At 41.7% G+C, this 27242-nt stretch overlaps 1 protein-coding gene across 1 annotated transcript; it reads right to left on the reverse strand.

Moving 5' to 3' along the window:
• Nucleotides 1–21411: 21411 nt before the first annotated feature.
• Nucleotides 21412–26036, reverse strand: bambib (BMP and activin membrane-bound inhibitor homolog (Xenopus laevis) b). The gene is made up of 3 exons (XM_077194304.1): nucleotides 25552–26036; nucleotides 24242–24523; nucleotides 21412–23006 (listed from the first exon to the last, which is right to left on the reverse strand). The coding sequence occupies exons 1-3, from the start codon at nucleotides 25625–25627 to the stop codon at nucleotides 22591–22593; spliced, it is 774 nt and encodes a 257-aa protein (XP_077050419.1). The 5' UTR covers nucleotides 25628–26036; the 3' UTR covers nucleotides 21412–22590.
• Between the last annotated feature and the right edge of the window lie 1206 nt (nucleotides 26037–27242).

Consider the following 27242-nt stretch of genomic DNA (forward strand, 5'->3'; position numbering starts at 1 on the left):
ATAAATAAAAAAATTATAAAAAATTCACATTCAGTTTGATTGTGCTGTTCACAGTAAATATTGGTAAAATTTAAAATCTGAAAATTTATACACTTTTTTTTTTTTCCTCTGAAATTTTCCAGCGGACTCCCTAGCACTACTATTCTCTGCCACAAGGAAAAGTGCTTACGTCTGCTTAGACCCTGACCGTTAAGCACTGTTTTTATAAATAACGTACGGTAGCGTGGATTTTAGCATACACTCTAAGATCAAATCATTTTATAAATGAGGCCCCTGATTTCTGTCACTTTTTAAAAAAAATGTTGCGTCAAGCTTTAATTAGAAAATTAAAAGTGTTTTTTTTTATTATTATTTCTAATTCAGTCTGTAGTTACTTCTGGTTCATCCATCACACTGAAAATAAAAGGGCAAGTCAAGAATTTTGCATTGTGGGATACAATATTCCACACAGTGTGTTCTATTGTTTACAGCACCTTCTGGCAAATAGTTGGGTTATATTATGTGCATTATGTTGTGTACAGTATACTGCATAAATAGTAAGATAAGTATATTAATATGCTCTTGCACACATGTAGGGGTTGGTGTAAATGATAAAAGCCTGTGGGATGTTATTTAAAGAAGAGCCACAAAAGCAGAAACAGATCCTGCACGTCTGGCCAGAGATAGCAGCTGTCCTGAACTGATGTCGTGTTTGGTGTTGTGGTGACGTACACTCTTAAACTATATGTCTGTTTATATTTGATGACAAAAACCTCAGATTTAGCATTCAATTATCTTACAAATGAAGGTTTCATATGTGCAAGCTGCTCTGCATTAGCAGCATTCAGGTATTCTTTCAGGTTCATTCAATTTCAAAACAGCCGCCTCGTCATAAAATATTACAAATGAAACACCCAGATTATGTAGAACAAAAAGGTAGTGTGGAGCCAGCCATGGCTGTCTGTCAGACTATTAAATAACAAGGATGGGGCTTTGAGAGCGGTTCTCCCTTCTCTCAGCCCAGGCCCGAGGCTCTCTCTCTCTCTCTCTCTCTCTCTCTCTCTCTCTCTCTCTCTCTCTCTCTCTCTCTCTCTCTCTCTCTCTCTCTCTCTCTCCTCTCTCTCTCTCTCTCTCTCCCTCTCTCTCTCTCTCTCTCTCTCTCTCTCTCTCTCAGCCTGTTTTTCACCAGACAGCCTGGCACACACATAATTACAGAGCAGAGTACGTTTAAACGCAGTGACGAGCTCAGCAATCATAGGGCAGGACCCAGCAAGACGCCCTTCTACACACACAGCTCAAAGAAACCACCTACACAAGATACAAGCTGAAAGAAAACAAGTTATTAAGCTTATATGTATTTTAAACAGAAGGGGAGACTAGGGTAAGATGTGGCAGGGCGTACTATGTAAACTATTTTAAAAACTGTACCCATATATTTAGGGTACGTTTACATTACGACATTACGAAGTTTTTGTACCTTTATATTTTTCACATACAGCCAATTATGTTGTCAAAATGATCCCCGTACACAATGATGAGCGAAAGTGACTAAAAATGCTGTATTATCCATGTCAGTCCAGTAGTTTTACACCTAGTATTTAGATGGGTTTTGGTAGATCGGATCAAAAATAGACGAGGGACACATTTCCATTTATTACATATTACATAAAGCATAAAGTGAAACATATAATTTGATAGTGAAACATAAAGGGTTGCACATTTAGTGCAAAGTATGTGTATGAGAATGTGTATTTTGTACAACATTTGCAACTGCTTTTTATCACTTAATTAGAAGCACCACAATTACTAAATTGTGCCGTCTATTACATACAGTATATGGCCACTGAACATACATTTAGAAGTTTATTTTAAAATGTACTGACAATCAAAATAAAGTGAACAAATGCATTTTTACAACATTATAAGTGTGTCCCATCAGGTAATCAAAAATTCTACACCCACTTGATCACTGGGGCCAAACACAGGAAATACGTCATGTAAGTACATTGACCAGCATGTACAATCAAGTGCAAAGACCGTAAGTGTGGGTGTTTGGACAGGCCCAAAAGAAAAAAATATTTTAAAGTATTTTTTAAATTATTATGTTTTAATAATTATTTGTCATGCTTTATAAACTTATTTTGATGTGTTTACTAACAATTAAAGTAAATTTAAAGTACTTGATTATAATTTTAACTGTAGGGTGTAATTTGAAATTACACTTTTAAAGTAAATATAAATGCACAAAATTACAACTTACATCGCATCTTTACAGATGTTTAATTGAATACGGTTTGTTAATGTACAGTATTTTGTCTTGGTGGACTATGCTATGCTACTGCTATAGCAAGTATGGACTTCCTACTGCTAATAGATACACAAACGTGCTGCTATGAGCATGTAAGATCTGCTGCTGCTGCTGCATAAATAGATACTTAAATCCAGTAGCATATCTAGGCAGGGGGAGCTGGGGAGGTGGAGGAATTCAAAGGAAATTCTGTTAGTGCACTGCAGGACTAGCTGCATCGGTCTTGTATATCTCAAGAAGGATCTTCGGAAGGATAAAAGGAGGAACGACAACAGTGAAAGATGAGACCGATGCAGAGCATCATCATCAATTACGCCTTCGGCCTCACGCCGTTCTCTCATGGCTCTCAGTGACTCCACTCCTCTCTGTGTTTCAGAAACACTCACTCAAATTTTGTAAGAGTGAAGACATTTTAATGACTGTTATTTGTAAGAGTTGCTGGGGAAATGAGAAACCAGGAACTTACATTTCTGTTAAGTGTCACTGAAGATCTTATCGTAGCTTCTAATTTGAGAGACAATTATACAGAGCTGAATTTAAAGTAAGGTATCGTGCTTTGTTTGTCATTCACCCATTCTCAAAGATCCATCAATCACTTCAAAAATTTACTTTGGTATTCATTTGCCTTTTCTTGTACATGGGTTTTAGAGATGCTTTTACAATGTTGCGAAACAAGAAAGAATCCAAGGGTTTATTGGTAGCTGTCACTCTGTTATGCTGAAAATGTGTGTATGGCTCCATCGAAACAGCTTCTGACAACAGACTGTCAGACTCTGCTAGAAGAATGGAGCCACAAAGCATCCAAACACGCATTTTCAGAAACATTGTAATTAACTGTCAGTTTCACCGAAACCAAAATCCACATTTACACTGGCCAAGCAACCTGCTTCATTTGGGTTCTACTTCATATTTTACACTGAAAATTCCCTCAATTTATATATATATATATATATATATTTTTTTTTTTTTTTTACAGTGTGAGGTCTTATTTCATTGTTTTTTATATTAAAAGACTTTCCCCCATCAAAGCATAATATGCAGAGACAACAGTAACTTAGTAAGCTATTCATAGGCTGATTTCTCTAAAAGGTGTTATAATGTGCTCTAAAAAAACAATAGAAAAAAAAATTCAAATTTCAATATTTGCTGTCTGGGTAGCAACCATCCAGAACTCCCTAGCAACCATCCAGGGGTGCTTTTCTCATACAACAATGTAACTCACTGCTTAACTACTGTTAGTACAATGAATTATTGGAGAAATTAACTAGCTAGTTCCTGAAAGTAACTTTGTTAAATATCTGATGTTTGAACCACATTGGTTAATGTAGTCACACAGTTGGTAGAGTTGGTGGCTATGTATAAACAGAATGAGGGTACTTTCACACGACAACGATATTCTTAAAACTGAGTTTTTCCTTTGAGTTTTCCGCATTCAGACGACACCATTGTTAAAACAATTCCCATTACACGGATCCATGAAAACAACTTAAAACACTGTATTCTGCTGCCAGGCCAGTAGATGGCGATGAAACACTATTGACTGAACACGTAATACGCATGTGCATGACGTCATCGTTTCAGAGATTCGCGTTTTTATTGTTTACATGGAGACCAGCTTCAAAAACGTGCACGTTGAAACCTGTTTTCTAAAGTTTGCGTTTTCAGGCACCCAAAACGCCGTTGTCGTTGAATGGCCAAAACACATAAAAAGTTTGTAATTTAGCACATGAGTAAAAAATATGAACATACCTAGAAACCATGACAACTAATGAACAAAGGAAACAAGAACTATCACAAGTAAAAAAGAAACCTCATGTTACAATGCTACCTTGCTTATTTAGCTCAAGAGAAACATCTGTTTAGATCCATATTACACTATAACAACAAATTATGTTTCTACCCATCTATCCAAAAAATGTTCTAAACATGTTTTGCCAACATTCCTATACGTTATGGAAACATTATTCCTGAATGTTCAATGCTTTTTTTTTTTTTTTGCCATTTTATCCTTTTGCAAACATGAGAACGTTACTGTGGCAAGCAGGGCGGGGCAGAGAGCCGTGGGAATGGAGGATGAATGGTGGAACGAATGTTAATAAGCAACACCTGAACAAAACCGGTCTCGAGTCCCACAGAGGAGGATAAAAGGAGGAGTGACGACACTGGAAGACGAGCGAGGACCAGGGGCCTGTACCATGATGGTAGTTGAACAAACTCATGGTTACAGGATTAGTGTCGAGTTGACAAAACCAGACCAATCCAACCAGGTTTTTTTGGTGCCATACTGCTGATCATCAACTTTCTTTGTCAACTCAGGCTTTGATCCTGAGTTTAGGTGTGACATCAGTAGCGAACAACCAATCACATGCTGAGAAAGAGTGAAACTGCGAGCGCGATTCACTTCTCTCTTCTGCAGAATATTACGAGATTGAAAAATATTAAGAATTTAAACAAACTTACTCAGCATGAAGAAAATATTGTGTTCTATGAAACACAACAACTAAAATAAAAAGTCTTGCTATATCAGTGCAAGTAAAATTTGTGAAGTTAGTTTATACAGTTGATAAAGGTATAGAGAGAATTGAACATTTAATCTCACGTGTAGTCATCATATAGCTGTATCTATTGATTCTAAAGTGTATTTATATTATATATATATATATAAATTGTATATATTTATTCCTTTAAACTGTGCGTAATAATAATTTATAAACTAAAATTTTCCATGTGTGATTGATTAATAATTAAATAATATCTAAATCATACAAAATTATTATTCTAAATAAGCATTACTAAAAGCCAGACGATTTTGTCTTTAAAAATCATTTGTATGTAGTGTAGTGACCTTAATTTGGAGTAGAAACGGGTGGAGTGGCTTTATCGCATCAGACATACAGTGGGTACCGCAAGTATTTAGACCCCCTTAAATTTTTCACTCTTTGTTATATTGCAGCCATTTGCTTAAATCATTTAAATTCATTTTTTTCTCATTATTGTACACACAGCACCCCATATTGACAGAAAAACACAGAATTGTTGACATTTTTGCACATGTATTAAAAAAGAAAAACTGAAATATCACATGGTCCTAAGTATTCAGACCCTTTGCTCAGTATTTATTAGAAGCACCCTTTTGATCTAATACAGCCATGAGTCTTTTTGGGAAAGATGCAACAAGTTTTTCACATCTGGATTTGAGTATCCTCTGCCATTCCTCCTTGCAGATCCTCTCCAGTTCTGTCAGGTTGGATGGTAAACGTTGGTGGACAGCCATTTTCAGATCTCTCCAGAGATGCTCAATTGGGTTTAAGTCGGGCTCTGGCTGGGCCATTCAGGAACAGCCATGGAGTTGTGAAGCCACTCCTTTGTTATTTTAGCGGTGTGCTTAGGGTCATTGTCTTGTTGGAAGGTGAACCTTCGGCCCAGTCTGAGGTCCAGAGCACTCTGGAGAAGTTTTTCGTCCAGGATATCCCTGTACTTGGCCGCATTCATCTTTCCCTCGATTGCAACCAGTCGTCCAGTCCCTGCAGCTGAAAAACACCCCCACAGCATGATGCTGCCACCACCATGCTTCACTGCTGAGACTGTATTGGACAGGTGATGAGCAGTGCCTGGTTTTCTCCACACATACCGCTTAGAAATAAGGCCAAAAAGTTCTATCTTGGTCTCATCAGACCAGAGAATCTCATTTATCACCATCTTGGAGTCCTTCAGGTGTTTTTTTTTAGCAAACTCCATGCGGGCTTTCATGTGTCTTGCACTGAGGAAAGGCTTCCGTTGGGCCACTCTGCCATAAAACCCCGACTGGTGGATGGCTGCAGTGATGGTTGACTTACTACAACTTTCTCCCATCTCCTGACTGCATCTCAGGAGCTCAGCCACAGTGATCTTTGGGTTCTTCTTTACCTCTCTCACCAAGGCTCTTCTCCCCTGATAGCTCAGTTTGGCCGGACGGCCAGCTCTAGGAAGGGTTCTGGTCGTCCCAAACGTCTTCCATTTAAGGATTATGGAGGCCACTGTGCTCTTAGGAACCTTAAGTGCAGCAGAATTTTTTTTGTAAGGTTGGCCAGATCTGTGCCTTGCCACAATTCTGTCTCTGAGCTCTTCAGGCAGTTCCTTTGACCTCATGATTCTCATTTGCTCTGACATGCACTGTGAGCTGTACGGTCTTATATAGACAGGTGTGTGGCTTTCCTAATCAAGTCCAATCAGTATAATCAAACACAGCTGGACTCAAATGAAGGTGTAGAACCATCTCAAGGATGATCAGAAGAAATGGTCAGCACCTGAGTTAAATATATGAGTGTCACAGCAAAGGGTCTGAATAAGATGTGCAAAAATGTCAATAATTCCGTGTTTTTCTGTCAATATGGGGTGCTGTGTGTACAATAATGAGAAAAAAATGAATTTAAATGATTTAAGCAAATGGCTGCAATATAACAAAGAGTGAAAAATGTAAGGAGGTCTGAATACTTTCCGTACCCACTGTATGTCACTTTGCTCGCAGCTGATTGGTTCAAGTTGGTTTGCGACCTCTTACCTGGAAGATAACCTGCCTCAGACAAGGTTAGCCGTGGAGCGTTAGTTACTATGGCGATGAACACTGCTAAAAGCCAAACCACTTTCATGGTGCCTAAAACCCAGCATTGGCGCAAACTAAACTGAAACATACCTGGCTATCCACCTAAACCGGCTTCATCGTATAGGCCCCAGGCCTGGGACTCATGTTGTTGTTTTGTATTATTTTTAGCTAACGCTTTACTTTCGTTTTGTTGTTCATGTTTATTTTATTAAAGTTACGTTCATAATTTGCAGGTTCTCGCCTCCTCCTTCCCTTGAACCTTGAATGTTCTGCATTATGAAACAAGCAATAACATTGAAAAAACGTTGGATGAACATCCAACTAAAACGTTTTTAAAAAATTCCATGAATGATATATAAAAAAAAATTTTGTGCTAACATTTTGAGAACATTATAAGGCCAGATAACTTTGAACGGAAGTTCTAATAACGTTACTGGAGGAACATTTGTTAACTTTGAAAGAACCTTGCTGAGTTCTGAGTATGTTCCCTTGTAACTTTGCAATGCTGTTGTATGTTAAAATTATAGTTTTGTGGAAACACCAAATCATTGAGCTATACGGCTAACAATGAAACTTGTGACCATAGGACGACAAGGACATTTTCCTCAGAAATGTAAAGATCTTGTTATTTTTGAAATTCTACTGACACTTTTTTTGTCACAAAATTTCACCTTAAATCTTCATCCAAAAAGCCTGCCAAATGGAAAGCCAATTATTTTATTGTTTATTGTTAGGCTATTGAATTGTTTATTCCTGTTAATACATAATTCTGTTGAATTTAATCATCTGTAATGTAACTCTTACAACACCCACCTTCAAAAAAACAAAAAATTGCGGCATGACAATCTTGCATTTGGAGCACATCTAAATACAGCACTCAGCAGAGAGTTTGTTTCCCCATGTTCTTTCTCCACCACAAGCGCAGATGCAGCACTGTAATCTTGGCTGGCCTGTGGAGATGACTTCAAACCCTACAATCTTCCGGCCCCATAATTAGAAGCACCGGGTGCTGGCTTGACTTAGTTTGACTAGAGAGGGAGTGCGAGAGAAAGATGGTGGGAGAGAGAGAGAGAGAGAATGCTCAGCACATTGTGGTGGCTTCAAAGCTACTGTAATGCAATGCAGCACTGGGTAAGGACTAGTCAGGATGTAGTTCAAAACCAAAATTACATTTTATTTCTCCGTTTTTCCTGCGTCATCCCATTATCCTTCAACACTGCATTGGCTCACTATTAAATATCGTATAAATTTTAAAATATTGCTGATTACTTACAAAGCACTAAATGGTTTAGCTCTCCATTACTTGAGCGAGCTCTTAATGCATTACAGTCCTTCACGTCTATTGCGATCTCAAAATTCTGTCCAGTTGATAATACCTAGAATATCAAAATCGACTGCTGGCCAGTAGATCCTTTTCCTATTTAGCACCTAAACTTTGGAACAATCATCCTAACATTGTCCGGGAAGCAGACACACTCTGTCACTTTAAATCTAGACTAAAAACACATCTCTTTGGCTTAGCATACACATAACACATTATAGACTTCTATAATTCAATGTTAGGCTGCATAGTTTAGATCAGCCGGGACCGGGAACACTTCCCATAAATCCTGATGTACTTGGTACATTATAAGAAGGATGGCGTCTACGCTAATATTAGTCTCTCTGTTTATCCCGAGGTTTGCCGCAGTCCACCGGATCCAGGCCATATCCAGATCTGATGAAGGACCATCGCATGGACACGAGGACAACGCATGGACACCTCAACAAACTTATCTCCAAACCGGCGTGATGACTCCGACCCCTAACCAGATGAACTGGATAAATATTGTGAAAGTTCTGATCTAATCTGACTTCTGGCCTGTAATGCTGCCTAAATCATAATCATACACTGTTCGTTCATTGGCCAGAGGAGAACTGGGCCCCGACTGAGCCTGGTTTCTCCCAAGGTTTTTTTCTCCATTCTGTCACTGATGGAGTTTTGGTTCCTTGACACTGTCGCCATTTTGGCCTTTCTTCACCTTTGTCGCCATTGGCTTTTGGCTTGCTTAGTTGGGGACATTTAATTTTATATTCAACAATATTATTACAACAATATTTTCCAGTTATCTCTGTAAAGCTGCTTTGAAACAATCTGTATTGTAAAAAGTGCTATATAAATAAAGGTGATTTGATTTGATTTGTCCAAGTCCTTTTGATTTATACTCACTTATTTGTCTTTTGAGTCCACTTGAGGCACACTTGGTCTCATAAATCTAGGACAAAAACTGCCTTGAAACATTGAAAAAAGTCCTTTAATCTCATCAGCAGCCTGATTCCATTCCTGTCATGCAATCCAGCTCAACTGAGCTAGTCTCCATACCAAATATGTCCTATCAATAGTGTGCTTATTCACTGTGCTTCAATGTTACTGTCCATTTCTTCAACTGAAGACTGAAAAATCTCTTCTGATTAAATGACACACAAAACAAATAGAGTAACAAGAAATAAAAAACACCTCAAGTCTGCTTAGATCTCATGGATGTTTGAATTAACAAACCAAATGGAGGGGAATGAATGAGAATAGATCACTTATGTAATCTAAACCCATCCATTGTGTAAAGGAAGTTCACACATACTTTAAAAAAAAGAAATCTTATTACAGAAATAATACATTTTAGAAGAATATACTTCAGTGTGAACTGAATATAATGCTTTTGGACATGCATGTTATTTGTGATTAAATGAAAATATATTATAGTTTAAATGTATATTAAATACAATTAGTTCCCTTTCGTTGTCACTCCGAGTTACGTCGGATGACGACGAATGGGGTTTCGCCTAGAAAGCCTATCAACTTCGAGTATTACAAAACGAGCCAATGGCAAAGAAATGCCATGGGTCTGCGGAATTTGCATGGCGTAACTCCGCCCCACCTCGTGGGTATAAAAGGAGGAAGCCGGCAGCAAGCAGATATGTTTTCGCTTCGGAGCCAAGTGTATTCTTCTCTCCACAAGCCATCTCTGAATTGTCAGCTTTACAAACGAGTACCTCGAGTGTTGGTGTGACGGCGATCTACGGCGAGAGCGTGCTTCCTGCTGATCTGTTGCAGTGGTCTGCCAGTCGGTGCGTTTCTCCCCGGGTGCTTCAACACTTGAGTTTTCTCTCACTAAAAGAGCTTACACGTGGCACGTCTTTTTTAAGACGGCTCGCCCGTGCATTTCTGGTTGCAGCGGACTGGTATCGGACTCTGATGGGCACGAGCGCTGTCTAGTGTGTTTGGGCTTTGATCATGCTTGAACAGCGCTCGTGGGTGACTCATGTTCTCGCTGGGAACGTGATCATCGCGTCATATATAGGTCGAGACTCGGTGAACTCGCAAGAGTGAGAGTCCCCTCATCCACCCCCCGATCTTCGGCTGGTGGCCAGGGTGACCTGAGGGTTACGGTCTGGATCTAGGCGCCGACTATGTGTCCGTGTCCCCAGCCCCCCTCTTCAATGACGGTGCCCGCTAGTGAACTGCTGATTCCCGCGAGTCTACCCTCTGGTGGCCCGCGTGTTTCAGTTGAAGCTACAGAGGAAGATGCCATGTCTGTTGCAGCATCACTAGGTGGGTTTGAGTCTTCTGGAAGTGAGGGCTCGTCACAGCTGCCACCTTCCGGTGTGCATACGGCTGTGCCTGAGTCTGATCCGGAGATGACGACCATGCTTTCCTGGGACGATGGGTTTTGGGTAAGGCCGCCGACCCTCGTCCACGGCAAACCCCAATACCTCTCTTCCCGGACGTGCATGATGAGATCTCGAAGTCCAAGAAGACCCCCTTGTCTTCTCGGGACCGCTCGCTGATCTCATCCGCCTTTCCTCCCCTCGATGGGGCCGCTGCCCATGGGTACACTGGGGTTCCCCCGGCTGAACGCTCTGTTGCGATGCTATGTGTCCTCAGAGTGCTTCTTCTCGGCGCAATCCTAAGCACCCGCCCGTGGCCTGTAGTTTTTCGTCTACGCTTGTGGCGAGATCCTATAGCACCACGGGACTGGCAGCCGCCTCACTGCATGCCATGGTCATTCTGCTGGTCCACCTGACCCAGATGCTCATGGACCTGCACGAGGGCGGGACTGACCCAGGGCTCTTCACTGAGCTGCGCGCCGCCACTGACCTTGCTCTCTGAGCGACGAAAGTGGCCGTACGCTCCCTGGGTCAGGTGATGCTCACCAGTCTGTGGCTGAACCTGTCTGATGTGCTGGATGTCGCGCGGACCCGTCTGTCCGACATTCCCATATCCCAGGTCGGCCTCTTCGGCGGTGCGGTTGAGGGCTTGCCCAACAGCTCTCAGCCGCCCATGAGCAGAGTGAGGTTGATTCTGTCCTGACGGCCCCGCCGTCCGCTCAGATCCCTCGTCTGCCCACCGCCGAAGGCGCCCTCCCGCGGCTCCCACCCCGCCTGTTCACGGGCCGGCTCTGGGGGCCGCGGGCGGACGCCACAGCCCTCTCCAGCCCCGCCCCCGCTACACGCCGGGTTAAGCGGCGCTCGTGAGACGGGCACCTCGGCGATGGAGCAGACTGAGGTTGATTCTGTCCCGACGGCCCCACCGTCCGCTCAGATCCCTCCGTCTGCCCACTGCCGAGGGCGCCCCCCCGCGGCTCCCACCCCGCCCTTTCACCCGGGTCGGCTCTGGAGGCCGCGGTCGGACGCCACAGTCCTCTCCAGCCCCGCACCCCGCTACACGCCGGGTTAAGCGGCGCTCTTGAGTTGGGCTCCTCAGAGACCGGACTCAGTTCTTTCCAGGAGTTGGTAGCAGGACCGCTCCTTTCCCCGGGGAGGGCCGGGGAAGAATCCTTATTCTCCAAAGAGCTGATTCTCCCGTCTCTGAGCACAGAGTTCTCGGACGTCACAGAGCGCCGCCCACAAGCCGTGCTCTCCTCGTCCCCCTCTGTCCCAGAGGTGGTTGACATGGCGTGCCGTCCACGGACCGCTTCGCCGCTGTCCCCCTCTGTCGCCAGACCCCTGGCAGAGCAGGCCCCCGCGGGACGACCAGCCTGGTCCTCCCCTGGCCCCCTCTGCCAGGGCGCGGTTGCTAACTGTGCCCCCTCTCCGGGCCGCTATGCCGTCCACATCTGGGCCAGTTACTCCGCTTCGCTGCCCCTCCGGGGGGACGCCTGTGGCTCGCATGATCCCGTTGGTTCAGTTCCTGGGAGCCTGGCTAGAGCTTCCCCGTCTGTCCCACTGGATCGTGCGTACCGTCAGGCTCGGCTATGCGATTCAGTTCGCACGGTCTCCTCCCCGCTTCAGGGGAGTCCGCTCCACTTTGGTTGGTGGCAATGCCCCTATCATGAGAGCAGAGATTGCCACCCTGCTGGCGAAGGGTGCAATCGAGACTGTCCCTCCAGCCGAGATGAGGTCCGGCTTCTACAGCCCCTACTTCATTGTCCCCAAGAAGACCGGTGGGTTACGGCCAATCCTGGACTTGCGCGTGCTGTACCGCTCCCTTCATCGGATGCCGTTCAAGATGCTCACCGCCAAACGCGTTTTCGAATGCATACGGCCCCAGGATTGGTTTGCAGCGATCGACCTGAAGGACGCCTACTTTCATGTCTCCATTCTTCCTCGACACAGACCGTTCCTCCGGTTTGCTTTCGAGGGGCAGGCATACCAGTACGCGGTTCTCCCTTTCGGGCTAGCCCTGTCTCCTCGCATCTTCATGAAGGTCGAGAACAAGGGGTTCGCATCCTGAGTTATATCGACGACTGGCTGATCCTAGCTCACTCTCGAGATCAGGTTTGCGAACACAGGGACCTAGTGCTTCGGCACCTAGCCCGTCTGGGCCTTCGGGTCAACTGGGAGAAGAGCAAACTTTGCCCCGTGCAGAGGATCTCTTTTCTCGGTATGGACATCGACTCGGTCGCCATGTCCGCGCAGCTTACGAGCGAGCGCGCGCAGTCACTGCTGACTTGCCTAAGACAATTCGAGGGCAAGAGTGCGGTTCCACTGAAACTTTTTCAGAGGCTCCTGGGGCATATGGCATCTGCAGCCGCGGTCACGCCGCTCGGATTGCTTCATATGAGACCGCTTCAGCTTTGGCTTCGCGACCGAGTCCCGAGGTGGGCATGGCAACACGGCACGTTCCGAGTACCAGTTACTCCGACCTGCCGTCAGTTCTTCACCCCGTGGGCGAACCTCGGTTTTCTCAGGGCCGGTGTCCCCCTGGCACGAGCTTCCCGGCATGTTGTTGTCTCAACAGATGCCTCCACCACGGGCTGGGGCGCCATGTGCAATGGACATGCTGCTGCGGGCTCCTGGACAGGACCCCAGCGGCTGTGGCATGTCAATTGCCTCGAGTTGTTGGCAGTACGCCTTGCCTTGCACCGCTTCCGGGCGTTGCTCAGGGGTCAACACGTACTAGTCCGCTCAGACAATACCGCCACTGTAGCGTACATCAACCATCAAGGTGGTCTACGCTCCCGCCGTATGTCACAACTCGCTCGCCACCTCCTCCTATGGAGTCAGAAGCATCTGAGGTCGCTTCGAGCCATCTTCATTCCCGGAGCGCTGAACTGTGCAGCCGACGAGCTCTCACGGCTTCAGCCCCTCCCTGGAGAATGGCGACTCCATCCCCAGTCGGTTCAGCTGATTTGGGACCAGTTCGGGGACGCGCAGATAGATCTGTTTGCCTCTCACGACTCGACCCATTGCGCCCAGTTCTATTCCCTGACCGAGGGCACGCTCGGCACGGATGCTCTGGCGCACAGCTGGCCGCAGGGCCGCAAGTATGCGTTTCCCCCAGTGAGCCTTCTTGCGCACACTTTGCGCAAGGTCAGGGAGGACGAGGAGCAGGTCATTCTGGTTGCCCCTTACTGGCCCAACCGGACCTGGTTCCCCGAACTAGTACTCCTCGCGACAGCAACTCCCTGGCCGATCCCTCTGAGGAAGAACCTTCTTTCTCAGGGACGGGGCACCCTATGGCACCCTCGTCCCGATCTTTGGAACCTCCACGTGTGGCTCCTGGATGGGACGAGGCAGGTTTGAGTACCCTACCACCAGCGGTGGTGGCTACCATCACTTCCGCTAGAGCGTCGTCCACGAGACACGTCTATGCGTTGAAGTGGAACCTCTTCGTCAACTGGTGCTCTTCTCTCCGAGAAGATCCCCGGAGATGCTCGATCAGTGTTTTGCTTTCCTTCCTTCAACAGGGGCTGGAGCGAAGGCTGTCTCCCTCCACCCTGAAGGTCTATGTTGCCGCCATTGCCGCACATCATGACCTCATCGAAGGTAAGTCGGTGGGGAAGCACGACCTGATCATCAGGTTCCTGAGAGGAGCGAGGAGACTGAATCCTCCTCGTCCTCCTCTCGTTCCCTCTTGGGACCTCTCAGTGGTTCTAACTGCCCTGAAGAGTGCTCCCTTTGAGCCCCTGCAATCAGTTGAGCTTAAGTTCCTGTCGATGAAGACAGCGCTCCTGGTTGCACTGGCCTCCATCAAGAGGGTTGGGGACCTGCACGCATTCTCCGTTGACGAAGCGTGCCTGGAATTTGGGCCGGCTTACTCTCACGTGATCCTGAGACCCCGGCCTGGATATGTGCCCAAGGTTCCTACCACTCCCTTCCGGGACCAGGTGGTGAACCTGCAAGCGCTGCCCTCGGAGGAGGCAGACCCAGCCTTGGCACTGCTCTGTCCAGTACGCGCTCTCCGCGCCTATGTAGACAGAACGCAGTGTTTCAGGACCTCAGACCAGCTCTTTGTCTGTTATGGTGGGAAGCTGAAGGGAAAGGCTCTCTCCAAGCAAAGGTTGTCTCACTGGATAGTGGACACCATTGCCTTGGCTTACCAGCAGCAAGGTCGACCGTGCCCCCTTGGTGTGACTGCCCACTCCACCCGGAGTGTGGCGTCCTCTTGGGCTCTAGCGCATGGCGCCTCGCTAACAGACATCTGCAGAGCTGCAGGCTGGGCGACACCTAACACATTCGCCAGATTCTATAATCTCCGAGTGGAGCCTGTGTCCTCTCGTGTACTCGCTTCAACCAGCTAGTACCGGACCCGCTCAGGTGTCTTCGCTTGCTCGCCATTCCACTCCACGGACTGGATACGTGCGATATTTTTCTCAGGTGAGCTTCTCCGAAAGCCCTGAGCTCCTCCAGCACTCCTGACGTCGGCGCCAGTGTCTATTGCCTGTGCGTCGGCTAGGTGCCTCCCGTGTGCATGGTCCCTCCTCTGAGCGACCCCCACATGTGTATTTCCACTGTAAGCCTCTCTGGGCGCGTGTCTTTCCCTTGGCAAGCCACCTTGCCACCCCTGGGGTTGAAATATTCCACCTGCGGCTGGACACCCCAGTGTTTCCCATATGCTTCCTTCGGGTCATATGTGTATTCTCTAAGTCCCCCCCCTCCGGGCTGGCATTAATTGCATACTTCCCCTAGCTTGGGATATGCTTCCCAGTGTACCTTGGTATTCCTGTGTTATATGGAGTCCTTTGTCCAGGCTGACAGGGATCTCGATTTACGCAGGGCACTGGAAGACAGCTGAGAAGGTGGCGTGATTAGACTGGTAACCCCATTCGTCGTCATCCGACGTAACTCGGAGTGACAACGAAAGGGAACGTCTACGGTTACGTATGTAACCCTCGTTCCCTGAGTAGGGAACGGAGACGTTACGTCTGCCTGCCACTTTCCGCTGTACCGCGGGGATCGCCTGAGCTCAGTCTTGGCTCCTCAGCGAAGAAACATATCTGCTTGCTGCCGGCTTCCTCCTTTTATACCCACGAGGTGGGGCGGAGTTACGCCATGCAAATTCCGCAGACCCATGGCATTTCTTTGCCATTGGCTCGTTTTGTAATACTCGAAGTTGATAGGCTTTCTAGGCGAAACCCCATTCGTCGTCATCCGACGTAACGTCTCCGTTCCCTACTCAGGGAACGAGGGTTACATACGTAACCGTAGACGTTTCACTTCTTTGAATCAAGTAGGATGTAAGTACATTTTTTAATGTAATTTCAGATGTACTTTTTTTTGGAAATATGGTAAAAGTGTACTGCTAAATGTACTGACAAGCACTTATGGTAAATTAAAATATACTTTAATGTGATTTCTATTGTACATTTAAAATATAATATCAAATAACACTACAGAATGTACTTTAAGTACATAAAGCGGAAAACGTTTCAGTTGAAATTACTACAAAGTGCACTTTTAAAAGAGTGTCTGTAAGTGACTATATGTAATAACAGTCATTAAAGTGTCATCTCTTTAAGCACACTTTTATTCAATTCATATTTTATTAGTTTTAAATGTTTTATAAGCTGTAAAGTAAACTACAATTAACCACACTTCTTTTTTGCAAGGGATATTATCCTTTTTTATGTGGAGCCCAAAACGAGAAATTTAGCAGAATGTTCATGCTGTTCTATTCCCTAAAATTAAAGTAAGCAATGGCTGTTGCTGGTTTTATGTGAACTATCCCTATGTGTCATATGAATACATAGCGCATATTTGTTGTCTGTGATATCATGGTGTGCATTCAGGACCAGATGATGTATAGTGGTTTAGGATACATCTGTTTGGTGTTGGTCATTGGTAGTCTTTTGCCATAAAGCAAAGTGACATCCTACGTTCAGCAACAAACATCCTGACCTGTTATTAAGTCCTCAGCCACTGGAATACCTTCCATCTCATGTGACTAGCAAATAAAGTTTAACGTCAAAGATATGTTGAAGTGTATGTTTATCTTCTCAGCTTCGAGAGAGAGACATGATAGCGTGGAGTTTAAGGGCTTGGTTCAGAAGAAGACAGCTTTGTGTAATTACGAGCATGACAGGACATGATAGGAGAAGATCTGGTGTCGGCTTCAGTAAGCCTCAATGGAGCTGTGTGTTCCTTTGATCACTTACTATCACCCTATACTACACCTCCCAGAAGTCAACATAACAGCTATTGACAGAAAGTCACCCAGAATATAGTACAATGGAGAGAAAAAAAAGAAAAAAATAAAGCCTGACTTCTAGAGCAAGTGACAGTACATCCTGTCAGGTTTTGTTTTTCGGTATATCAAAAGATGATTTTTAAAATCCTCATGTGTAACAACAAACATTCCACCTAAAAGTAACTACTAAAAGTAGGATGTGCCTTTTTGAAGAGGGGGAGAGGAAGGGGGGGCGGATAGTAATATCTCTTCTGTTCTGTTTGTTTTTTGCCTCCGTTGTACTTTGAGTTAGTTTTGCACCGTTCTCAATTAAGTTTCCTGTTTTCTTTGTTCAAGCCCATACTTTGCATTGGTTTTTGAATTGCCCTCATGTGTCTCACCTGTGTCTTGTTAATTACCTAGTCCTCGGCTGAATCTGAAATCGCCCCCTAAACCCTCATTCACTATTCTCTACATTAGTCCACTAATACAGTTCACTTGAAGGAGTGAATGAAAACGAGTGAGCGAATTCGGACAGCCGTTGAGCATACATCGACTGTACTGGTTATTGCGGTGCATTGTGGGATTGAATGAGTGCACTCGATAATGTCCACTATGGTTTATATTTATTACAAATGGCTGTTCCCTGAAATGAATTCCCTATTTGAGGGTATAGGGGGCTATTTCAGATACAGATACAGTGTTTCCCTGTGTATTTAATGCCCTCAGTTTGTCCGTTATTGTTTATATTAGTGGTTGTTCTGTCCATGATTTGAGAAAGTTCTGAGTAATTGGAGTTTTTGTTTTTATTTTGTTATTAAAACAACTGCTGTGCATAGATCCTGCTCTTTTTATTTTTCATCTCTGTCACTATTACACAATAAATGCTCTTTCCTCAGCTCAAAACCTTGTACCAAATAGCTGTATTTAACAAGGCCACAAAGAAAATGGAAGCCAGGAAGAGAAGTGCTGTGGGGGGAAAGGCGGTCCTGTTTTACAGACAATTTTGCTCAAATAAGAGGCTTCTCTGAGAAAGCCATCAGTTAATTTCTGTCTTCCCTCATCTGTTGGTTCAAAACCACCTTTATGAATATTGTTTTTCAGCAGTTAGCATAAGGCTTTGATAAACAAGAACATAGTAGTTTCTTTGGTGCTGCGTGTCGCGGCTTTGTGAGATCTTTCATTTTCAAACTTGCACTCAAAACTTTAATCATCGTTCTGAAAATTACTGTTGTGAAAATCACCCACTCACTTAGAGAGGGGGCAGAAAATAACAAGTCTGAATACAATTTGGGTTCTTAGTGTGGCTCCAATGTCTAGGTAAACACAATAAAAAGCTGAAAGTTTAAATCATATAAGATATGACCGCAGTTACACAGTTACAGATCACTAGTTCTGACTAACACAAAATCTTGTATGGTTGTATCCGGCTATATTTGTGGTTGTATCCATCAGTGTTATAGGAATGCTATATTTTTATTTCACTGCCAATATTCAGGAAATTATCCAAATATTTGCTATAATACAACAGATTATAGCTCCAGAGTTTCATGATGATCTTACAACATATTTTTTTTGAGAATGGAGAGTGAACTAAAAGTTATATATGATTCCCATATCTCTCTGTTGTCATTACTTTTCATTACTTGGCTACTTCAGAAACTATAAAGCTGCCCCCCCACCCACCACCACCATACAAAAGGAATGATCAAATCCAAAGTCCACAAACGCTGGTTGGGCATCGCCCCCAAACTTTCGTTTGGAATCATAATTTATGTGCAGGTTCTATTGTTCTACTCATACAGTCTCTGCTTTGCCAGATTTCTTATATTTCTATTGTTACATTGTCTTCTATCTTATCTTTCTTAGAATATTATTTCTTCATGGAATACAGAACCTCCAACCAATAGTTTGACTGCACCCACCTACAAAACAATAAAAAAGTAACAAATATGCTTCAGGTTGACTCATAAATGTAATAACAGTTGCTTGCTTTTTCTGTCAAATATCTTTTATATTTGAACCACCAAAATAAAATAATAAAACAGTCAGGCAGTTAAAGTTGAAAAATTACAGTAGCTACAAACTTGAAATGAGTTTCCCCTCTGCTCAGTCATGTAATATTTGCTGAATGTCCTTTGATTTGAGGATCAAGAGATGAAATGAAAACAACATTTTTACTTTTGCTTTCTTGACTACTACAGTCAAAAATCAAAAGATGAACATCAAAAAGTTACAAGTGTGAGACCCCTTGGGTGTAGAGAGTCTGCCATTTCTGAAGTAAACATCAAGTGACTAAGTACTTCCTGTCTGTTGGCAGAACTGGCATGAGTGAAGGTTGGAGAAAAAAGGTCACGAAACATACGGCAGGTTTAGAAGCTGGTCCAGCTCTCTCTGAAACACCTGGCAAAGGTTTTGCGAAGAAAAATCTTTCAAAAACACATTCGTACAGCTCCAAAGTTTGAGAGGATAGTGTACTACAGAAATAAATTTGGGGCTTTTTTTTCAGTTTTTTGAAAAACTGACCTGTTATGCAATCTGTCACTTGGTAATCAGAACTTGATCTCTCCTTAAACTGAGCTGTCTATGGTCTACAATGTCATCTAGCTTTCAGGGAAGCATCCAAACTGAAAGGGAACCTCATAAGTGACTGATTTGAAATATTTTAGCTCCTTTAATGATCATTCATGCTCCTCACGAGAACCACGCACGCTGACTCCAACAATCATAGTTGATTCTAGTATAGTTTGCCATTAAACACAAAATAATACATAGCACACTCAAATTTTGGGTGAAGTCATCCATTTAGGATTATAGATTTTTTTTTTTACTTCTAAATGAACTATATGTAGATTTATAGTTTACATTTACCAGTTTTCAAATTATATTTAATTCAATTATTTATTTGTATAATTTATAATTATTATTAACAATATTTTTTTTAAACATTCTGGGTTTTCACAACCTAACCTTTCTCACTTACATAATATACAAGGAAAAGCTAAATGACATTTACTTTTGGCCGTCCAGTAGAAGTTTTTATCCGAATAATTAAATTCAGATTTTTTAAAGAGATCAATAATTAAAACTTAGGCTAGTTATTGTGTTAATGTGTCTTGATTTTTTATTTCTTTCGTTTTATTTGTCTGCAGGGACACATGGGCTTCCTCCAGCCTCGCTTAAAACACTTTGATATTATCTGACATGTTTAAGCAGGCACACTTTAACAGCACTTCATAGCATGAGAATGAACTGTAAGTATGACATGTTGTTGGCTTTTGTCAACAGGTCATAAATATTTGCAGTACTAATGAAGATGTGACATCTGAAAAAAAGTCTCCACTGACAAGTTTGTTAGATGTAAAAAAAAAAAAAAACATTCATGTAACAAGCAAAAAGTGTGTAAACAGACATCTTATTATAAAAGGGATCTGGTAAACACATACACATCACAGCACTGCACATGTGCTCAAGGTATTTTTTAATCTTATTGAGAAAATACTCATATTTAAGCATTTTTATCCTTTTTTTTTTTCGGTCGATGATATTATTTCACGTCTACACCAGCCCTTTTGAATCCAACCGAAATTGAATTCGGATCGAGCTCAATTGGATCGACTGGGGTGTTTACATGAAGGCTTTTCAATCCGATTATTATTATTATTATTATCCTGATTACTATTTTAGATTATTTGGGTGCATGTAAACGTACAATAGCTACTGTGCAATAATACAATTGGTTTATTCTGTTCTGATGTTAACCTCTGCAAAAATTCACATCAACGAATATTTTGAGTTTATGTTTTAAAATATGTGTGGGCAAGAAGTTCCCTGTTATTACTGTCAGACGACCATGCCTTTTATCCTATTTACTGCAATAACGCTTGCATTCTTCTCCAGGGCCAACAATAACTGTTAACTTCTTGTGTATTGAGCCAGAAGCCGAGTGAGCAGTGCCTCAATGACTTGGAAAGTGAATGGGGACAGATGTTTGGGGAAGCGTATGAAAGAGACTTAAGAACTCGGGATCTCGGGAGTGGACTAAAGTGTAAAATGACAGTATAAGTGGAATTACTGCAAAATAAAACAAACAAAAAAAATGGGTAAAGAGACATGGAGTGTTGCACAAGGGATTATTTGTAAAATGATTGTAGGATTGTAGGAGCCACTGCACTACCTGTTTGAAATACAAACGGAAGAAGCGAAGAGACTAGCATGAAATCAAATTTGCACTGGAAACCAGTGTCAAACGCACCTTCAGTCCAGTGGAATCAACAATAAGTAGTGTGAGACGGAATGTTCACACAGAGGATCGGAATTCTTTCCAAAGAAGCCGAGCGGTAACTGTGAAAGAGTTTGATGCTGAGTGATTGTGGCCTGGGGACTGAGTCAGTCAGTGTAGCGCTACTGTAAAACAAGACATGATTGTAATAGCTACCACACTACACTGCCATGCCCTTATGCTGCTGCTAATGTTTCCAATGCCTCAGCCGAGCGCTTGCAACTGTGCATGTGTTGACAAACTGAAGCATTAGCCAAGACTTTTCCCTCCGGGTGTAATGAGCTTGTCAATATCGTACACAACAATGAGTACTTTCAGTGCTGTTCAGCTTCACGGTTCCACCCAATGTAATATCATTGAACAAGAGACAGTAAAGATGAAAAATGCCACAATGATTACTTGTTGAACATGTAGTATTTACAGTAACACATATTTACAGTGAACAAAATCGACATGCAGGTAAGAGGTGACTAGTGAATGTTAAAGGGTTAGTTCACCCAAAAGTAATCATGCCGATCCACACTTATATGATTTTCTTTCCTCTGTGGAACATAAAAGATTTTGGAAGAATGTTTCAGCTCTAATACCTAGTCAATAATGTCCAAACCTTTCAATCTCCTTAACATCATGACCAAAGGACCAATAAGGTTTGATGGTACTAATGTGTCAGCATATTTGATTAACTTGACAGTTTATCAATGATTTGATCGGAACTGTGAATAATTACCATTTAGATTTTGCTTGTTCATCCTATAAAGTGGTCATATTGCTTGAGAAGACTTGAATGAAACTACTAGAGTTGTATGGATTATTTTTATGCTTCCTTTATGTCCTTTTTGGACCCCATTCACTTCCACTGTACAGACTGAAACAGCTGAAGTAGTAAAAGGTTGAATTTGGAACGCCACAGACGTGAGTAAATTATAACAGAATTTTCATTTTTGGGTGAACTATAACTTAAAACAGTGTGAAAAGTCACACATTCACGCACCAGCAGACATTCTTCGCTGTTCAAAAAAAAAAAAATTCAAAAATGTACATTTTAGGGGTACAACAACTTATCACTGGGGAAATACGCTTAAAGGGACAATTTTGTACCTTATCTACCCTGAAAACTGCATATTAGTACCTTAAGACTATATACCCTTAACTACTATTGTGAACATTTTAGGGGTACCAAGATCTTTTACAAGCTGTTGTACCCCTTCAATTTTGGCAAATTTGTGTTTATTCTGAGAATGTTGACACGCTGGTCTTACACCACTACTAAAGCAAATCAACCGTAGTTTCTTTATACAAAAAGTGCAAACGTTAAAACCAAAATATATTTCTTGGAATCCTTCGGTTATAAAGAATACCAGCACGAAGCCACTCCTCGTCGCAGCCTATAATACAAGCAGTCTTCTCCTCAAGTCTCTAATTCAAGTAAAGTGCTTCTAGAGCGACAACCATGTGGTTAGCGCTTTCAAGTGTTCTCTTCTGAGTTCTTGTTTGCAGGTCCTCTGTTAGAAGGGTTGAAATAAAACATGTTTTAGTCAAACAAGTCCCAGGAAAGAAGCTAAATTCTAAAGTCATCACACAAACTCCAGTTTGCCTCGGCCGCTGTATTTTCCCCAGTTGACCAATGATAGAAGTCGCTGGCTGCTACGATCGGACTGTCGAATCTTGTCGCAGGTCAAGCAGCAGTTCTCATTGCCTCCTACTGGAACCATACACTCTAAGTCCAGTTTGGCCACATGACCCTTGGTGAGGTGTTGGCCGTGAAAGCTGTAATGAAGGCGAGAGAGCATTTCTCGCCGCTGCTGTCGCAGTCTGCGGTTTTCGCTGCGAAGCATCCGCAGGGCCAGCATGATGAGGAGGACCAAGATGAGGCCACCGGCGATGGGTACGGTGATGACTGCAGCTCGAAACCAAACCTCCTTGGAGGAAGTAATTTCCTGCAGACGTGCGATCACCTGACGGCTGCCTTCAGTTTGATGTCGGTGTTTGTCTGAAAAAAAAAAAAACGAGAATGTTTAAGGCGGTAAAAAAAACTTGGTAACACTTAACAATAAGGTTCATCATTGAACATTAGTTAATGTATTAACTAACATGAACTAACAATGAGCAATACATTTGTTATAGTATTTACTCATCTTTTTTAAAAATACAGCTGTTCATTGTTTGTTTATGTTAGTTCCACCCCTACTCACGGCAATTTGTACGAATTTTACGAGGTGGCTAATTCGTACGAATTCATACGACCTCCCTCGTACGAATTAGTACGATTTTTGCTAAATCTTACATATTTTACGAGTTGCCCAATTCGTATGAATTTGTACGAATGACCTACCCCTGACCCCGCCCCTAAACCTACCCATCACGTGGGTTTAGACAAATCTTACAAATTCGTACGAGTGAGGTCGTGAGATAGCGTTGGTTAGTTCACAGTGCATTAACTAATGTTAATAAATACAACCTTTGATTTTAATAAACTATAAGTAAATTTCGAATTGAACTAACTAAGATTCATACATGCTGAAGAAGTATTGTTCATTCTTAGTTCATGTTAACTAAGGTAGTTAACTAATGTTAACTAATGAACCTTATTGTAAAGTTTAAAAAAAAAATAAGTTTTTGGTAACACTTTACAATAAGGTGCATTAGTTAGCTACATTAGTTAGCATGAACTAATAATGAAATGAGCTTATACAGCATTTATTAATCTTTGTTAATGTTAATTTCAACATTTATTAAAATCTTGTTAACATTAGTTAATGCACAGATACCTAACATGAATAAGCAAAGAACAGCTGTATTTTTATTAACTTTAACAAAGATTAACAAATACAGTAACACATGTATTGCTCATGGTTAGTTCATGTTAGTTAATACATGAACTAATGTTAACTAATGAACCTTATTGTAAAGTGTTACCATAATAATAATAATAATAGTAATAAATTATATTTTCCACAAACATTTTTATTATTATTATTATTATTATTAAGGAAACGTTGCACATACATCTCAAAATTCCCTGCGATATCTAAAAACAAAAACTGTGCATTATCCATTGACATGGTCATTTGGAGATAATTCACAGATGTAGCTAAATTGGCAGATAAATGCAATAGACACTTCTATTAATTGGCCAAGTAGGCACAGTTAATGACTGAAGTAAAAAAAAAAATGGCTGATAAAAATTGGCTGATTTATCTGGCAATAACTAAAGAAGCCATGTACCATGAATTTCACTTCCTCTGTATGTGAGATCTTGCAGGCCTCTGTAGTTGCACATATCCTCATGGCAACACTGAAGACTGGCAGATCCATGAACGGTATCATGTGTCGACTCTGGATGGCATGTTTTCCCAGAGTTCAGCAGAGGGTCGTAACACCCATGAGATAAAAGAGACTTGGTGCTCTGAGGGTCTAAGGTGCGGGTGAAGCAGGCATTCAGCTCCGATTTGCACATGTAACCGGTGGCCACACAGTGGGGAGCATCACAGTAACACCGTATTTCTCCTGTACAACAAATGAGAAATTAAACCATAGTATTGATACTCCAACTGAAAACACTTTATATGAAGCTGTCTGAGTGCTGAGTAATTTTAAGTAACTGCAGTACATATACTTACTATAGGGTTAGGGTAGAATTATGATTTGGGTTACACTTTATTTTAAGGTGTCATTGTTACAGTGTAATTATATATTTAAGTACTGAGTAATATTAAGCAACTACATGTATTTACTATAGGGTTAGGATAGGATTAGGATTTGGTTGAGGGTTAATTGCATGTATTTATGCATAGTTTACTGTTATTACTATGGTAAGTACATGTAACATATGTAACAAGGACACTGTAAAATAAAGTGTTACCCTAATTTTCACAACTGTTCAAAGATAGTTCCCACATTGATATACAAGTTCATGTTTGGTATTTGGCTTTCAGACTTTTGGGTCTTGTAAAGATATTGCTCTGGATAATTGCTCTGACAGAACAATAACATATTTTGCATTAATATTGACAAATATGTGCTCATCTATGTTGCAAAGTAATGAAAAACAAAGTGCAGTGGAAAATCGAATTAAAAACAATAACAAAAATTAGGTGTTCAGAAAACTTTTGGCCATACTTCACAGTAACATTTTATTTTTTACAGTCCTTGTTTACATATGTTACATGTATAATAATGTTACATAGCAATAACAGTAAATTATGCATAATTACATCCAACTAACCCTAAACCAAATCCTAATCCTACCCTAACCCTATAGTAAGTATAGTAGCATAACCCTAACCCTCTACTCAGTACTTAAATATATAATTACACTTTAACAATGAGACCTTAAAATAAATTTAACCCACTTTACATTAGCGCTCAAGTAACAATGTAATAACTATATCTAATAACATATAGGCTACGTATTGTAGCTTTGAATCACTTTTAGCTTTGTTAGATTAATTATTAATGCAATTCGTTATATTTAAAAAGGAATTGTGAATATATCAATTTGTAGACTATTCTGACTAAGCTATTTGATCACTCACCTTTAGTGAGGAGAACAGCCATCGCGAACAGCTCGAGCTGAAGCCAAATGGAAACGAGGCTGCTGTTCCGCTGCATTGGATAAAAACACTTTGCCTTTCAGATTCGCATAGATACGGACCTAATAGTCAAATAAATACTGTATTGGTGTCCAAAATGTGTTCCAACTCGCTTCGTTCATAGCATTTCGTAACATTTTTAAATAGAAACGATCACATCGTGCTTCTGTCCTCGATGCTCTCTTCAGGACTCCCAGATAAAATCATTTGTGCGCAGAAAAGCCGACGCGCAGTTGTTTGATTTTTAAAAATAAAAACCCATATTATCCATTTGTGTTTCGATTCAGGTGCGAAATTGTCAGACTTAACAAATATTCGCACGGATAATCTCTTGTGTTTATACTCCGCTTGAGTGCCCTTAAATGTTGAAGACTTGGGAATGAGAGAGCAGCTCCTCCTATACGAGAGTCATCGAGCCGCTGGGCAGTTTCATTCACACGCGTGAGTTTGGGACTGTTGCCTCCCCGTGTGCCCATGCAAGGATAATACAGCTTAACCCTCATCTTCTGCAGGGAAAGCATGACTTGACTTATGTGTGTTTACCCTGTGTGTAAAAATACCAATAGCCAATAGTTAAACATTTTCTCCTTATTCTTTTTTTTTTTTTTTCTTAAATTGACTTCTGCGCACGAGTTTAAAATCAGGAAGTATGCATAGGCTATCCATATCCCCTGAAGACAAAACAAGTAGGTCTACAACTTACTAGTAAGAAAAAACATAGTAGGCTAATAAACAATACTATTTTGTAGGCTATATCTACTATGAATCACTCAAGCCAAGTTATTTAGCCTTTACAATATACAGAGTTTCAATAGCCTACAATACAATTTTACAGAGATAAACAGGAAAATAATGATTCAATGATGCATTTCTGCTGTAATAAAGCAGCTCTGGACAAAACAGTGATGTCATCGTCCAGCTAAGTTTCAGTTCTCATAAAATTTTCAGTATAGTCAAATCAACAGTATTGGGTAACGCTTTCGATTACAGCCTGGAAAGTACTGCGTAATTAAGACAAATTTACAGTGTATAGGCTAACTTTCGGTAATTATAGTGTACCTACTTTAGTAGGTCTACTTGCATGTAAGTATAAGGGAACACTATGTAAAGTTTGTGGGTAACAACCAGGAGAATTGAAAAAAATATTTAGGCTGTACTGCAAGTAAACTAAGGGGTAGCCTACTTATTCTACTATTGTGATATAACAATCTTTGGGTGCAATTTAGCGAGAACATACGTATGTTTTTGTAATAATTGTGTACCAATACATACTGTATAGGCTTTTTAAAAATTACAGATTACATATCTATGCATTTATACATATATATATATATATAGCAAACGTGCAGATGTTTAAGTTTAAGTCACTGACTCGGAAACCTTGATTTGAAAAACAACTTATTACAGTTGGTCTGAAGCAATAGTCTACAGTTTAAAATAGCCTATTATAGTTTTTCTTGTGCTACTTTCTGTCAAGACTTTTTGAAAATGAATTGTTGATTTGAAAACCAGATTTAAATGAAAAAGAAGTGTTGTAATTCTGTTTTGAATTAAGTTGTTTTTCAAATAAAGGTTTCCAAGTCAGTGATATAAGATTGTGTATGTATTTTTATTGTACTTACCCTGTAACTACA

Source organism: Siphateles boraxobius, unplaced genomic scaffold (assembly GCF_051911475.1).
Source record: "Siphateles boraxobius isolate OS27281-9 unplaced genomic scaffold, OSU_SipBor_1 1, whole genome shotgun sequence".
Classification (NCBI taxonomy): domain Eukaryota; kingdom Metazoa; phylum Chordata; class Actinopteri; order Cypriniformes; family Leuciscidae; genus Siphateles; species Siphateles boraxobius.